At 40.7% G+C, this 14,449-nt stretch overlaps 1 protein-coding gene across 1 annotated transcript in view; it reads left to right on the top strand.

Moving 5' to 3' along the window:
• LOC108795674 (probable cation-transporting ATPase 13A4) overlaps positions 1 to 14,449 on the top strand; it is a 60,729-nt gene that overhangs the window by 9,869 nt on the left and 36,411 nt on the right. Inside the window, exons 5-11 of the mRNA XM_018566970.1 lie at positions 514 to 583; positions 1,117 to 1,251; positions 3,876 to 3,948; positions 7,204 to 7,335; positions 8,825 to 8,995; positions 9,539 to 9,696; positions 11,751 to 11,939. Coding sequence (XP_018422472.1) covers positions 514 to 583; positions 1,117 to 1,251; positions 3,876 to 3,948; positions 7,204 to 7,335; positions 8,825 to 8,995; positions 9,539 to 9,696; positions 11,751 to 11,939 — 928 coding nt within the window. The remainder of the gene's footprint in view (positions 1 to 513; positions 584 to 1,116; positions 1,252 to 3,875; positions 3,949 to 7,203; positions 7,336 to 8,824; positions 8,996 to 9,538; positions 9,697 to 11,750; positions 11,940 to 14,449) is intronic.

Below are 14,449 nucleotides of genomic sequence, written 5' to 3'. Positions count from 1 at the left end.
GCCGAGGCATATGCCTTCGGCTCGACTGAGCCGCTCGGCCAACTTCAGGAGCTGTACGGGCTATAGTGAATAGCCCATACAGCAGCCCTTCGGTTCTGCTGAACCGAAGGGGTCCTGGGGCCGAAAATAGCCGAAGGATCAGCTGAAGCTACGGCTAGATCATTCGGCAGCTTAGTGAATAGACCCCCTATGTATGCACCTTTTTAGAAAACACCCATCAGACAGGTTAGGAAGCCAGTTTCAAACGATATTGTTACCACTTAAGATAATTGGCACTGGCAGTATCTATCAACATGTCCACTTTCCACTTCCCATCTACAATAAAAAGCAAAACACTTTGCAAAAGACACAGGTGCCAGAGAATAGTTGGAGTAAGTTTACAAGTCCAGTCACCTTCTAATGTCTATAGGAACTTTAAAACTAAATATTGTTCCTATTTCCTATGGTCTGTTTTTCTATGATACATTTCATATAATACAATATGTAATAACAATTTGTTTTTTTTTGTTCTAGGAGATTAGTGTGTGGCAACAACACAATTGAGGTGGAAGTTGCTCCATTATGGAAACTATTTATTTATAAGGTAATCAAAAAATCAAATACGAAGCTACACTGTATAATGCATCAACATTTTTACTTTAAACTGATTTGCAGGGAATTATCCATATATTTATGATAAAAATAGCCAGTTACAATGCACATTGGTAAAGGTAGGGACAAGATAAAGGCCAGACTTATGATTAGACACAGTAGGCACATGCCAATAGGAAAAGAGGCAGCTTTTCCTTGTATAGATAATAGTCCATCCATGCAGATAGTGTCTTGGTGAGATTTACACCCAAAGCAAGAAGTGGGCATGAGTGGTGCCTTCTGTCATAGTCCTAAGTTTATTTATCTGCCACACGCAGCCAGACTTGCACAATTCCACTGTCATAGTAGGAAAGACAAAAAGCCATAAATAATTTGGTATTTTTTTAGTAGACAGTTGTCCTATCTTCTTAGTGTAATCTTGTGAGAGTGGTAATTTGTCATACAACAGAAGATCCCACACAATGTTTTTATATGGTCATATAATTTGACTGACACATTATTTTATTCTATTGTCTTTGTTGACAGGTGTTGGATATGGTGTACATATACCAGTTCTTTGCCATTACCCTTATGCTAGTTGAGGGATATCTTGGTTATGCTGTAGCCATTTTGGTTCTATGTACCCTTAATATAACTTTATCAATTGTTGAACTCCGTAAGGTAAGTTGTTTAAATACTTTATATGCCTAAATGATCCACCTTTTAAATAATATTGTGTACTGTACCAATCATCATCATCATCTTTTTAATCAGTAATGAGTGACACAGCTTGCCCCCCTAGAGTAGGAATTTTGGCAGACAGTGGTATAACAATCAGTGTGAAAATAACACAGACCCAGTACTGTATAATTAAGGTGGTACTTAAACTCTAGTTTTTTTTGTATATTACTCTACTGCCAGCAAGCAGTATAGCATGTCCAACATTTAAAAAAGCTGCAGAGTGGCCAAACATTTAAAAACATACCTGTGTCTGTGCCGCCCATTCCCAGCTACACATGTCAGTGTAGGAGATGATGTGTGCTGGCGCATTCACATTTGAGGTTACTGGAGGTTACTGGAGGGGAGAGGAATGAGACAATGTGAGTGAATGTACGCACGCCAGAAGCGAGCACGCAGGGGTTACTCCATGGGACACTGAAAGAAGAAGGAGACACTAAGCACCAGGGAGCAGTACCAGTGCGGAGGTGACTGGAAGAAAGAAGATGTTCATATCAAGAGACATTACATAAGGTAAGTCCTTACAACTTGTTGACGCTGACCCTGAACTCTTGTGAAGTCAACAGTCTAGAAGAGCTGACTTCAGATGCAGAGGCCCCTTGCACACGGGTGGTCTGATTGGGTTCGTCTGTCAGTTTTTCAGGTGGATACGATCAGATGTCCAATGTAAGTCTATGGGCAGCCGTGTGTAAATGGATGGGAATCTGTTCACACCCGGTTACCCCTGACTCCGGCCAGGTCCGTAAAAACAAACTGTTTAGAGATTCCTTTTGCCGGATCATGCTAGGTCAGGGGTAATCTGATGTAAACAGACAGTTCCGTTTACATACAGTTCCCCATAGACAGACATGGGGTCCAGTAATTGCAGCTTTTAACTCCCTTGCAAGATGGAGGAGAAAACTGTACAGATATGGATGTCACAGCAGTGAAATCCGCTCCGTACTGCCGTGATTAGGAGAGGATCCATGTACGGATCCTCTCCTGATCAGCCTGTGTGAAAGGGGCTTTAGCATTACAGATTGATTGCCCTCATTCTGAAATTAACCCTGTATGCCTAATGTGTACGCCTAAGTGGACCTTCACCACCCTTTCACTAAAAATCACATCAGCATGCAGTTCTGCATGCTAAAATGAAATCATCTTACATTCATTAGTTAAACAAACTTTTGCTTTTTATTTACTTACAAATAAAGTTGATCTACTTCCTGGTCCACTTCTGGCACAAATTATGTAAAGTGTTGCATCCTGGGAGGGTTACATCAGCAGAGCATTGCTGGGAAATGTCATCTGTAATCTCATGAAATCTCAGGGAAAGTCATTTTCCTCTCCTGAGATGATGTGCATGGTCACATGTCCTAGTCACAGAGTTCCAGGAAGTAAAGGGGGAGCTTGTATCCTGCCCTTAGTTAACATGGCCGCTGTCAGAAGACTGGGAAATCAGGTATGCAAAGAATAAAAAGCCGGCAATTATCTAGAAGTATCTGTTTGTAGATTGTCATTACTAAACATGTCTAAAGGTGCCTTTCTTGACATTTCAAAGATATGGGTAAAGTTCCTCTTTAATGAGGCTGTAGAAAAAATCTCAGAGTTTCCCCAAGCTAAAAACTGATAAGATAGTAGAGGTTTGTAGTTCTGCAAAAAACAATTAGAGTTTAAAGAAGATTGTGTTAGAAACTAAAAGTTTTCATTAGGATTATAGAGTGATTGTGTGCAGGAGCAATAACGCTTATGTCATAATTAAATTATTGTGATGCTTGTTGTTACTGTTACTACTACAATTTTTTTTCCTGTGCTGGCTACTAGACCATTTCATTCAGCACTCACTTGCTAAAAAAAAAAATCTGGTGAGCTACTGAGGGCAGAGTACCCAATTTTGTGCCAATATTGCCGGATCGGTTTTGAAAACCCATTGTTACCCCTCCACTGTCTCCTGTACTCTTGAAGACCAATCATAGAGTGCAGACACCAATGTGGATTTCCTGTTTTAATGATTCTTAGAGGTTCAGAGATTTTATGGAGAATGGCTCACCACCCTTGTCATTATTTATAGTATAATTTACATATTAAGGCATCATTGGGTAAATTATGTAATTACAAAGAAGTCATGCCATATTTCCCAGTAAAGAGATATGTCTTATTGTGCAAATTGCATGATAATGAAAGATGGAGAGGGCGTTCTCAACCCATAATGTTCTTCTTTCTGTCATGTAAAAACTTTGGGTTTCTTTAATCTCTGATACTTGGTTAGAGACTGAGGGGGCAGTGAGATGGTCAAAGAGTAAAGTTAAAGGAATGAACTGAACCCCTATTTCAGGTTAGCTCTAGAGATGGGAGGGGTGATTTATTTTAAATAATACATAAAACAGATGCAAAAAAGACAAATAAAGAAAATACAGCAAGTATCCAACCCTGCTAATTGGATCACAGGGCTGGAATCAGTGGACTGTTGACTAAGTAGATTTTGTAAAAGATACTCATCTCTAGTAATAATATCCATAAGAATAATAGTACCAACAGCAACAATACAATGTCATTGTTGCAATTAATATTTTTTAATATTGTTATAGCTATCTACAAAGCTCCACAATCTGGTCAAAGCTCATAACAACATGAAATGTACTGTCTATGAAAGAAATGGAGGTATGTCATTTGATTTCTTATTACCGGTAGTAATAATGTTGTATAATGTATATAGTTGTCACATTTAATAATAAGAGTCTTCTTTATTCACTTTAAGTTAAGTATATGACATTGTGCTTTGGTACTAGCATATCTGCTTCATTCTTATACGCACAATTTCTAAATACATGAAATGTGAAATAAAAGCCCCACAACGTGGGATTAATTTACTAAGGGGAATAGGCTGTTCACTTTGCAAGGGAATTTCACCATAGCTTAGTGAATGTGATGAAAATTCAGTGTGCAAAGAATACCCAATCACGTGCAAGGGAAAAAAAACAGCACTTTTGCTTGCATATGATTGGATGATGGAAGTCAGCAGAGCTTAACATCATTTACTTAAGGGTCTATTCACTAAGCTGCCGTAGGCTGCTGTTCGGCTATTCACTTCAGGCTGGTACGGCTGATTTCAGACGTATATCGGCTGAAACCAGCCGTACATCGACTTGCTTCGCATGGCTTTAGTTCGGCTGAACATGCTCAGCATGTTCGGCTGACCCGAAGTGCAGAAGGAGTTCAACTCAGCCGATCCAACATCTGGATCGGCTGAGCCGAACCTCCGGCAGGCTACTCACTGCTGTTCGGAGCCGTGTCAGAACAGAAAAAAAAATGTTTTTGCATCTGGATCGGCTGAGCCGAACTCCTATTGGCTATTTCAATTTGCAATAGCCAATAGTAAACTAGCATAGTACCCGCCCTCTGCTGATGGACCTGATGTAGAACTGCAGCAGAGGGCGGGTACAATGCTAGTTTACTATTTACGCCCTCTTCTCTAGTTTTTACCATGTAGTGGGTGGGCCTGCTGGGTCCCTCATACTACCCTGCTCTATCTCTGCGCAGACTATTGTGCAGCCCAGTGATGGTGTCAATGCAATTTTAAAAAGTAATAACTGGGTTTTTGGCATTTGGTGCACACAAAGTGAATTTATATCCTTTGTGGCTACTGAGAAACATATTTTAATGATTTTTTTTGCCCAAAGTTCAACTTTAGTATACAATGCCAATCACTCATTCCTGCTTTGCTCATTGTATGTTGGTGAAACTGTAGTAGTATCAATATCTAGGGTTGGCTAAATGCATAGCAAGAAGACATGTTATCCGCTAAAGCTTTTCCAAACCCAAAACACAAAAACTTAGAATAAATCAGCTTACTAGGCCTTAGAAGTAGTGAGTGCATCAGTTGTCTTTTTCAGTCTTTTTTTATTTGCCTTTGCTCATCTTCTTGTGGTGGTGGACTGAGGAGATTATTAGTTTACAGAAGATAGATAACATTGCATTTACTTCCAGTTCATATTTCTGGCAAGGTCCACAGGTATTTTCTGAAAATGTTCTAAGCCTGAAAAATGAAAACTAACGCAGCCACTGCATATAATGCCTGGGGAACTGCAATTTATAAACTTTTTGTCCATGGGTTAAGTTATCCTTTAATTTAAAGGGTCAGTCCATCAAAAACTTAGAGGGTTATTCACAAAAGGAGCCGAAGGATCCAACGGTAGCTTCGGCTGATCTTGGGCTTGCTTCAGCCTCCTGTGCCCTTTGTCTGAATAGCCCTTACAGCAGCCCAAGGCAGCCGAGTGTCTCAGCCAAGCCGAACGAATATGCTTCGGCTCGGCTGAGCCATAGTGACAAGCGAAGAGGGGAGAAAGGTCGGCCGAAGCCGACCGATCTCCCCGCGAAAGACAACAGCTGGGTGGAGCCAGCTGTAATGTCATGACTGGCTCTGCTCAGATGTTATCCTTCAATGACAGCCCAGCTGTTTTTTTTATTTTAATAAAACACTTGTCAAAAACATGTATTTTGATTTTTTCAATTAAAAGATTTTTTCTAAAGTGTGGCATCTTTTTTTACTATTTTACTTTAAGTCTTTAGTGAATGGGTAGTGGTACAAGTACCCCTTACTCATTCACAAGGGGGGCGCATCTGGGTGCCCCATTATCAAAGGCCTACCCCTATGAGAATATGCCCCCATGCCGGCACCCCCACAACCAACACCCAAGGGTTTGTGGGGAAGAGGCCCTTAACACCCTCCCAGTGCCGAGGGCATATGGCCTTGTATGGCAGGGGGGGCGTTCGCTCATCCCCCCTTTTCCTATCCTGCCAGGTCTGTGCTCGGATCAAGGGTCTGGTTTGGAATTTTAGGGGGGACCCCATGTCTTTTTTTATCCATTTTTGGGGGTGGGGTTCCTCCTAAAATTTCTACCAGACCTAAAGGGCCTGGTAAGACTTTTGGAGAACCCCACACTTTTTTTTTTAAATGGGGTCCCTTCTAACTTTTCAACCAAACCTAAAGGATCTGGTATGGTTTGGGAGGGGACCCCATTCTTTTTTTTTTTTTTCTTTAAGATTTTTAACATTATTTTCTTGTTTTAAATTTTCCTATTTTTTTACATTTATTTAAATAAATGTAAAAAAATTTCAATTTTTTAAAGTTTTTTTCAATTCTGCTTGCTACCTCAGAGGTAGCAAGCAGAGTAGCCCAGCTGAATGACGCTCGGCATTTGGTTATTCACTCACTGCCGTTCGGCCCCAGGAGAATAGGGGCCAACGACAGCGAGTGAGCTACCGGAGCATCGGCTCAGCCGATCCAGATGTTGGATCGGCTGAGGCAAACTCCTTCTGCCGATGTATGGCTGATTTTAGCCCATGTACATCTGAAATCAGCCGTACAAAACTTAAGTGAATAGCTGAACTGCATTCACCCCACTTTACTTCGGCTGGGTTATTCACTCGGCTGCCTTTGGCAGCTTTGTGAATAACACTTTTATATTATAGTTTTTGAAAATTCCTGCTTGACCCATGGGTCCATTGTCATTGTCCAGGAACTGGCTGGATAACCTTTAGCTTGTAATGTTTGTTACCACTGGACTAAAAATGAGTACATAGTGTGTGTGTGTGTGTACGAGCAGCGTTATTTCGGTCTACTGTAAGTCAGTGTGAGTGTGGCAGTTGCTATCTAAAGCTTCTTACACGGATATTTTATTTCCCTTGAATATAATTTCTTAGTTCAGATTCTGCTAAACCTCACCAATGAACACACCCTGTATTAACGTATGTCTGAACTTTCACACTGTTTATTGAAGCCCTCCGAAATATATAAAATACATGTAAAAATGTATAGAAGACATGTCCAATTAATTTTTGATTGCCATGCTTTTGAGGAGCCATTCCTGTAACGAATACATAGCTAATTCATATCTGTCCTGTGTGTATTTCCAGACTACAGCCAAGTTGAATCTCGCCATTTAGTTCCAGGGGATGTTATTGTTTTAACTGGCAAGAATTTTTTTATGTCATGTGATGCAATTTTAATCAATGGGACATGTGTTGTGAATGAGGGAATGTTAACAGGTAAGGTATAACCTACCCTTTTATATATTAACAGTTGACCAAAAAGAGAACATAACCACATGTACACTGTTTCCAGATTTTGCACATAACTGTATCAAGTAGTAGTAGATGTGCAACAGTAGAGGTTTGGACTTCCAAAAGTGGAAGATGAGCCCAGGATCTCTACTTCTGCACATCTTGTCTAAACCCTCAATCCTTCTTAGGAAAGATCCTTAGAGATGAAGATGAGCTCCACAATTTGGGAAGCTACGTAAGAAGGAATTGATCAACGCTTAGCACCTCCAGGTTCAGATCTTTGGTGTGCGAGTTCCCTAAGCTGGCCCAGATGCAGGTACACTTTCCAATCTGTTGGACACAGAGGAAGCACCAGTGGTCTAATAGACCTCTAATACCTCTATAAAGAGAAACGTTTACCACAGTAAAAAAAAAGTTGCAAAGTAATAAAAACAAGTATTCTATCCTTAGGGCCGTCCCTACCCTGTATGGCGCCTGAAGCTGTAGAGCGGGAAGGAAGGGAGAAGGGGTGCAGGATGTCGTCAGATGCAGTGGGGCTGTGTTTGAGCTGTCCGATCTGTTCAATCCCACCCAGCTCACTAAGGTCACTGGTTGTCAGGACCACGGCGTCACACCAAATTGTCCCGCTCAGCTCCCTGCCAGCCGATGATGTCTGTGAGTTGGGTGGGACAAAGCGGACAGAACATCAAAGGTTGCTAAGAGCTCTTAGTAACCTGGAACACTCTGGCTGCCCCTCTATCACCTCCCAACAACTGCTGCCCCCTGCCATCTCAGGCTGCCTCATTATAGGGGCGACCCTGCCTAACCTTTCCGTTTACACTTTCCATTCCTTGTTCCACTATGTCTTACATGCCCTGTCTGCCAATTGCATACTCTGCCATAGCTTTCTTTTCCTACCACCTCTCCCAAATATTATGCCTGCTGCCAAAACCTCCGCACCCCTCTCACTTATTTTCCACTGTCATACTGTCCGTACTAGTTCATGTGCAAATTGCTCATAGTCATACCAGCCATACTCCTCTCCTGCACATAATGGCCCCTGTCACACCCTCTACACCCCTCTCCTGGACATACTCGTCCTTGTTATACCCTCATCTCCTGCAGGCAGTTCCTATGATCATGTTTCTTCTCTGCACATGCTGACCCCTATCATACCCTTCACAATGATCTCCTGCAAGTACTACATTTCTTCAGCATTGGTTGTAATATCCCCAACATGTACTTTTACAGGTCTTCATTGAAGAAAGCATTGTGCTAAACTTTGTGTGCATGTGGGGTTCAGACACACATTTTGTTACTGGCTTTGGGCTCATATGTAAACAATTTGGCTTGTGCAGGCTTTGTAACAAGACCAGCTAACGCCCATATGGACCATTCTGTTCACAGACTTTAGACCCAGTGTGCACTAATTGCATGTAAGACCTGCGGGGTTTCAGTAGTACACTTAAATTTAATTTTGTTTGACATCAATTAGGAGAATCTATCCCGGTAACAAAAACCCAGCTGCCACACCTAGATAAAATAATGCCATGGAAACAGTACAGCGGAGAAGATTATAAACGGCATATTCTGTTCTGTGGAACTGAAGTAATACGGACTGAATCCACTGCACAGGGCCCAGCCAAAGTTGTGGTTTTAAGGACAGGTGAGCTAAATAGATAAGTGTATATTTTCAGAAAATAATCATGTTTTTCTTTTCATAATAATGAGTCAATAAACAGTTCCCTACAGTCAGCAGTGCAACTACTGGGTCACAACCTATTTAAACTCCAGGCCGAGATTGTATTGACCCTCCCAGTGGGGCTACCCCTGCACTGCAAGAGTTAACTGCTCATTTTGCCTAAAGAAAAAAAAAAGTTATACTCACCCAATCCTCAGTCCCGACAGTGCTCCCACAAACCTTTCTCCTCCTCTGCTGCTGAGATGGCATGTCCCTTGGCATCCTCACCTCCAATACACTGTATTAGATGTGATGACTCGAGGATTCCTAGACCACCGCAAATGGGGGGAGAGATGCTCCGGAGGCAGGTCTAAGAGATAGAGTATACCCTTTTTTTTTTTACTTTAGGCAAAAATGAGCGGTTAACCCTTGTAGTATGGGGGGTGGCCCACTGCAGGGGTTAATCAAATTTCTGTGCAGAGTTTTTCTTTAAACTTTGGTTTGAAACTGTTTTTTTTTTAATTATAGGTTTTAATACAACTAAAGGGGACATGGTGAGATCCATATTATATCCAAAACCATTAAACTTTAAATTACACAGAGATGTAAGATGGTTCTACAGATTTCTGGCATTTCTGGCCATCATTGGAATCATCTATGCGGTTACAATATATGTACAAAGAAAGGTAATATATATAAATGCATCATTTGTACTTTTCCTGCTTATTCTGCTACTGTTAAAGCTGAAATCCTGACAAATACACATTAATGCAGCTCTGTATTAATTACTACGTCAGTAATAGAATGTATTAAATGCAAGCAGTACCGGACTTAATTTGCTTTGTATCAGCCTCCTGCAGGGCACTGTACAGTCTATACAGCACATCTCAGAGATGGGAAGGAGAAGCAGCACAAAGAGCCAGTCCTTTGTGCTGCAGTGCAAAAAGCATGGTGATAGAAGGAGAGAACCGAGTGATATAGAGATAAGCTCATCAGTGTGATGCTTTTTTTTTTACTTTCCATTCACAGGGTGGGGTGGGGAGGAGACCTTTAGGTGCAAGTGAAGCTTCAGAAAGCAGAGAAATATCAGGTCATCAGGTCAGGTCCCCTTATAGACAGCGCTGTGCTGTGTGGCAGAGCTTTGCAAATCTCAGGACGGGGGGACTGGGGGACCGAAATACAAATATTTTGGCAAATAAAACAGATCTATTTTTTTATTTATGTATTTAACTGTTTGTCTGGAGCTCAGCTTTAGTCTTGTGATACATTTAGGTGGCCACACACATTACATTTGATCCAAATATTATTGCAAATGTGATTGTACAATCAGATTGCAAATCATTTGGATAGTTTTAAAGTTAAAAGGTAAATTATGTTTAACAAAATGACGTGATATTCTTTGCTATGCAATCACAGACATCTCAACTCTCCCGAATGTTCCGAGAGTCTCCCGCTATTAGATAGCAGCTCCCTGACACCCGAGTGAGAAACATTTTCTCCCTGAAAGGTTTACTCTGCTAGCAAAAAAAACAGAGCACTGAAAGGTTTACTCTGCTAGCAGAGTAAACTTTTCTGTGCTCGGTTTTTTTTTCTTGACATCGGGGCCGCCGTCATTCAGAAAAAAAAATGACATAGGAACGAATAGCTAGATTGCTATTGGCTATTGCAAACTGAAATAGCCAATAGCAGACTAACTATTGCACCCGCCCACTGCTGCTGTCAATCAGCAGAGGTGGACCTGAAGTTCTCCATCAGTTCCTCCTTTACTGACTGACAGAAGCAGAGGGTGGGTGCGATAGCCAGCTTGCTATTGCACATTGAACTAGCCAATAGCAATCTAGCTATTCATTCCTATTTTTTTTTAAATTATTCTGATGGCATTAGCTGTCAGAATACTAAAAAAAAAAAAACAGCTATTGCTTCCCGTGCTATCTGCCATAATTTCATTCAGGGGGGTGCTCTCTCCCCACCCCTGCGGATGGGGGGGTAGGGGGGGCAGAGGCACCTCCCTGAAATAAGAAGGGCACCTCCCTGAAATTGCTTTTTTCAGGTTGAGATCCCTGCAATCACTTTTACATGACGCCTACACATTGGAAAGCCCAGAATAACATACACTAGATTGACAGCTGAAAAGCTTTAAAACGGCACGAATGGCCACTATTCCTGTGCCATTTTAAAAGGGCAATTGGGACTCAAGTGGTTAATCCTTGAAGTGACACTAAACTCAGGAGTTAAATCTTAAAAATCCATTCAAGTCCCTTAAATATTAACAAAAATGTATCTTATTTGTGTACCACTCAGCTGTAGATCCTCAAATCATCTCTGAATTGGTGCTGACACTGTCCTTCCCCATGGTCCCTGTGTGTGTTGTAAAGTAGCCACCACTCCAAGCTCACTCCCGTGATTAACTACAATCTCAATACAAGTTAGTAAACTAAACATGAGATTGCAGTCCTTCACAGGAGCTTGGAGCGGTGGCTACTTTTTCAACAAGTTTAGTGTCACTTTAAAACAATCGAACATATAATTTGCAAGACAAAGTAACATGTTTACTTTTAATTTCCTCATTTACCTCATTTACCTCCTTTCTTTTCCTCCCCTGACACTGTTATTAGCCATTGTAGCTACACAACATTTTACATTATTTAGATTCACTATCACACTTTTTCTGATTTTATAGTAGTTTTATTTCAGACTGGTAGATGATAACAGTAATTGACATGGCAATTAATATTAATAGGTACCTGCAGGGAGAATTATTGTGGAGGCCATGGTTCTCATAATCTGTGCCGTATCCCCAGTTATTCCGGCTGCTTTGATGGTTGGGATTCTTTATGCTAAAAGGAGACTAAGAAAGAAACGGATATACTGCGTCAGTCCAGACAGAATCAATATGTGCGGCCAAATCAATCTTTTCTGCTTCGATAAGGCAAGTTTTTATTTTCCAGCTTTGCACTGAAATAATCTAAAGTGAACATTATTAGTTAAATCATGCAGTGCAGTCCTAAATACTTGCTCAGCTTTTGGCTGAGCAAGTACTTTTTCATGCAATTGTATATTATGAAACAGTAAATTGAAATATGATGCATGCAGATGATTCATCATTTCCCAATGAGCTATTAGCAATTAGCATTTGTATCAAGACAATTCATGTTTTATGCTGCCGGTGCTGCTTTTGGTGCTTTATTACTTCTTCCTCATTCCTCTGCTATACAAATATACAATATTTTAACAGCTAAGTGACTTTTCCACACATCTATACTTTGATGACTGCACTTGAAAGATTTGATTGGTAAGCCAAAAGTTTGGGTTATGCATATAACTATAGAAGTGGTCATATCGTGGTCATTGGTCACATAATGGAGTTCATAGACAGTATATTAAAGTGTATACAGGACAGTACCAATGCCATGTAGTGCATAGACTTGTTATACTACTAATACTGAATAAGAAAAGCCTACTCCAAAATTAAAAGTAATAAAAGGTAAAAAAGATCATAAGTATAACCATAAAAAGCCACTTCAAATGGTAAAAAGTTGTAGAGAAAGTCCAGTCTTGCAGCTTCAGTGAAAGTACAGGGGGAAGCACTCACTGGAACTAGAAAATATGAGCACAAAAGCGCACTGGCATAATATAGTAATTTGAACTTGATTGTAAATATTTAAATTAAATTAAATCACTAACAAATGTGGATCTTGAGTCGCTGAAAAACAAACAAAAAGAGAGAAGCGACTTCAGAATATTCCAACTGTACCTGGAACCATGGAGATGGAGTGCATTGGTGCACATACAGTATGGTGCACATCTGGTCACTGCTTTACTGATCCTCCTTCCAGTAATTTCTCTTTACTGTTGAGCAGTATGGAGATGTGGCTATTTATAGAACATTTCAGTCTTTAAAAAATGAAACTTACGAGCAAGAAATTTCTATGAGTCCGCACATAGGTTTTGTTTTTTGGTGACTCAAATGTTCTATAAATAGCCACATCTCCATACTGTGCATAGGTTGATGAAGAGGAAGGGTAGTCCTTAAAATGCATCTCTAGCAACAGTAACTTGTTGTGAGCACCGATGTGAGAGGAAATGGAAATTGCTAGAAGGAGAATCGGTACACAGCAGCGTCGAAATGTGTGTCAAACATGCACCAACACATGCATATGCTCCTTCTCCATGGTTCCAGGTGCAGTTGCAATAATCTGAAGTGCAGCTGTGGTGTTCCAGCTTCCTCCCTGCACTTCTCTCCTCTTCTTTGTTTTGCAGTCACTCAAGATCCACACTTGTGAGTGAATTCATTTTATTTACATATTCCTAAAAAGTTTGAATTACTACACTATGCTTGTGCACTTTTGTGCTTATATTTTCTATAATACTTTGTATAAACGACACCACTACTGGCAAGCACATGCAGTGATTGGATGACTTTCTCCCCCTGGCTCATAGACACCAAAAAGCTGAACTCCACTACACTTTTTGTTGAACTGCAGCAGGTTTAATTGATTAAATCAGACTGGATATGTCAGACAGTAATTGCAAATTAGGTCAGACAGACATTCTCTCTACAGTGACTCTGCTACCTACAGTATATGATATTGACCCTTAGCAAATCACAGTAAAATTGGCAACCAAAATACAGTCTCACTACTGCACCAGAATAGAATAACTAACCCTGCAGCTTACTACATGCATTATACCACATGTTTTTGTAGAAATTGGATATAAATGCATCAATGAAATACATTCCTAGTATCTAAAACTATTTCTTAAATGACACTGCCACTAAGATAAAATAACATACAGTAAGCTAGTATAAAGCTTGCTGTGTTGCTCGATCCCATAGATGTAGCATGGCTTGCCATGGCTGTAGTTACTCCTTGTACCGATCAGGCCTCTGCATGGCAGCATCAGCAATCTATCATTTTATACCTAATCATAATCTGATCATGAGATATTGATCAGCCACTAGCTGTAGCAATTGGTCCAGCTTATTCAACTCTTACGCCACATCTTACTGATATGGCCATTAGGTAACTAAGTGAGGCACTGGATCATACAGAAACAATAAGAAGGAGAGAGTGCAGCAAACTAGTGCATTATCAGGGTGACACAGATATGTATAAAGAAAGGACAATATTTGCACATATAAAGAATGCTATCAGAAGGCTATCAGCTGGTTACTACTTAAAACGGCGCACGCTGTGTGCAGCTTCTGAGAAGATACGCTATTAGCGTAGCGCGAGCGATGCAAAATGCACAGCCGGCTTCCTCACTACGCTAATTGCGAATCTTCTCAGAAGCTGCACACAGCGTGCGCGTTTTAAGTAGTAACCAGCATGCTCTGTATGCAACTTTTAACAGCGCGGGAGACGGGAGGCCGTGCTTGTCGGTGGATCCCGGGATCAGGTGAGTATTAAAAAAAAAAAAATTGGTTTATTTTATGTT

The sequence above is a fragment of the Nanorana parkeri genome, unplaced genomic scaffold (assembly GCF_000935625.1).
Source record: "Nanorana parkeri isolate BGI_ZX_2015 unplaced genomic scaffold, ASM93562v1 scaffold29, whole genome shotgun sequence".
NCBI lineage: Eukaryota > Metazoa > Chordata > Amphibia > Anura > Dicroglossidae > Nanorana > Nanorana parkeri.
This window is presented reverse-complemented; position numbering and strand designations above follow the sequence as displayed.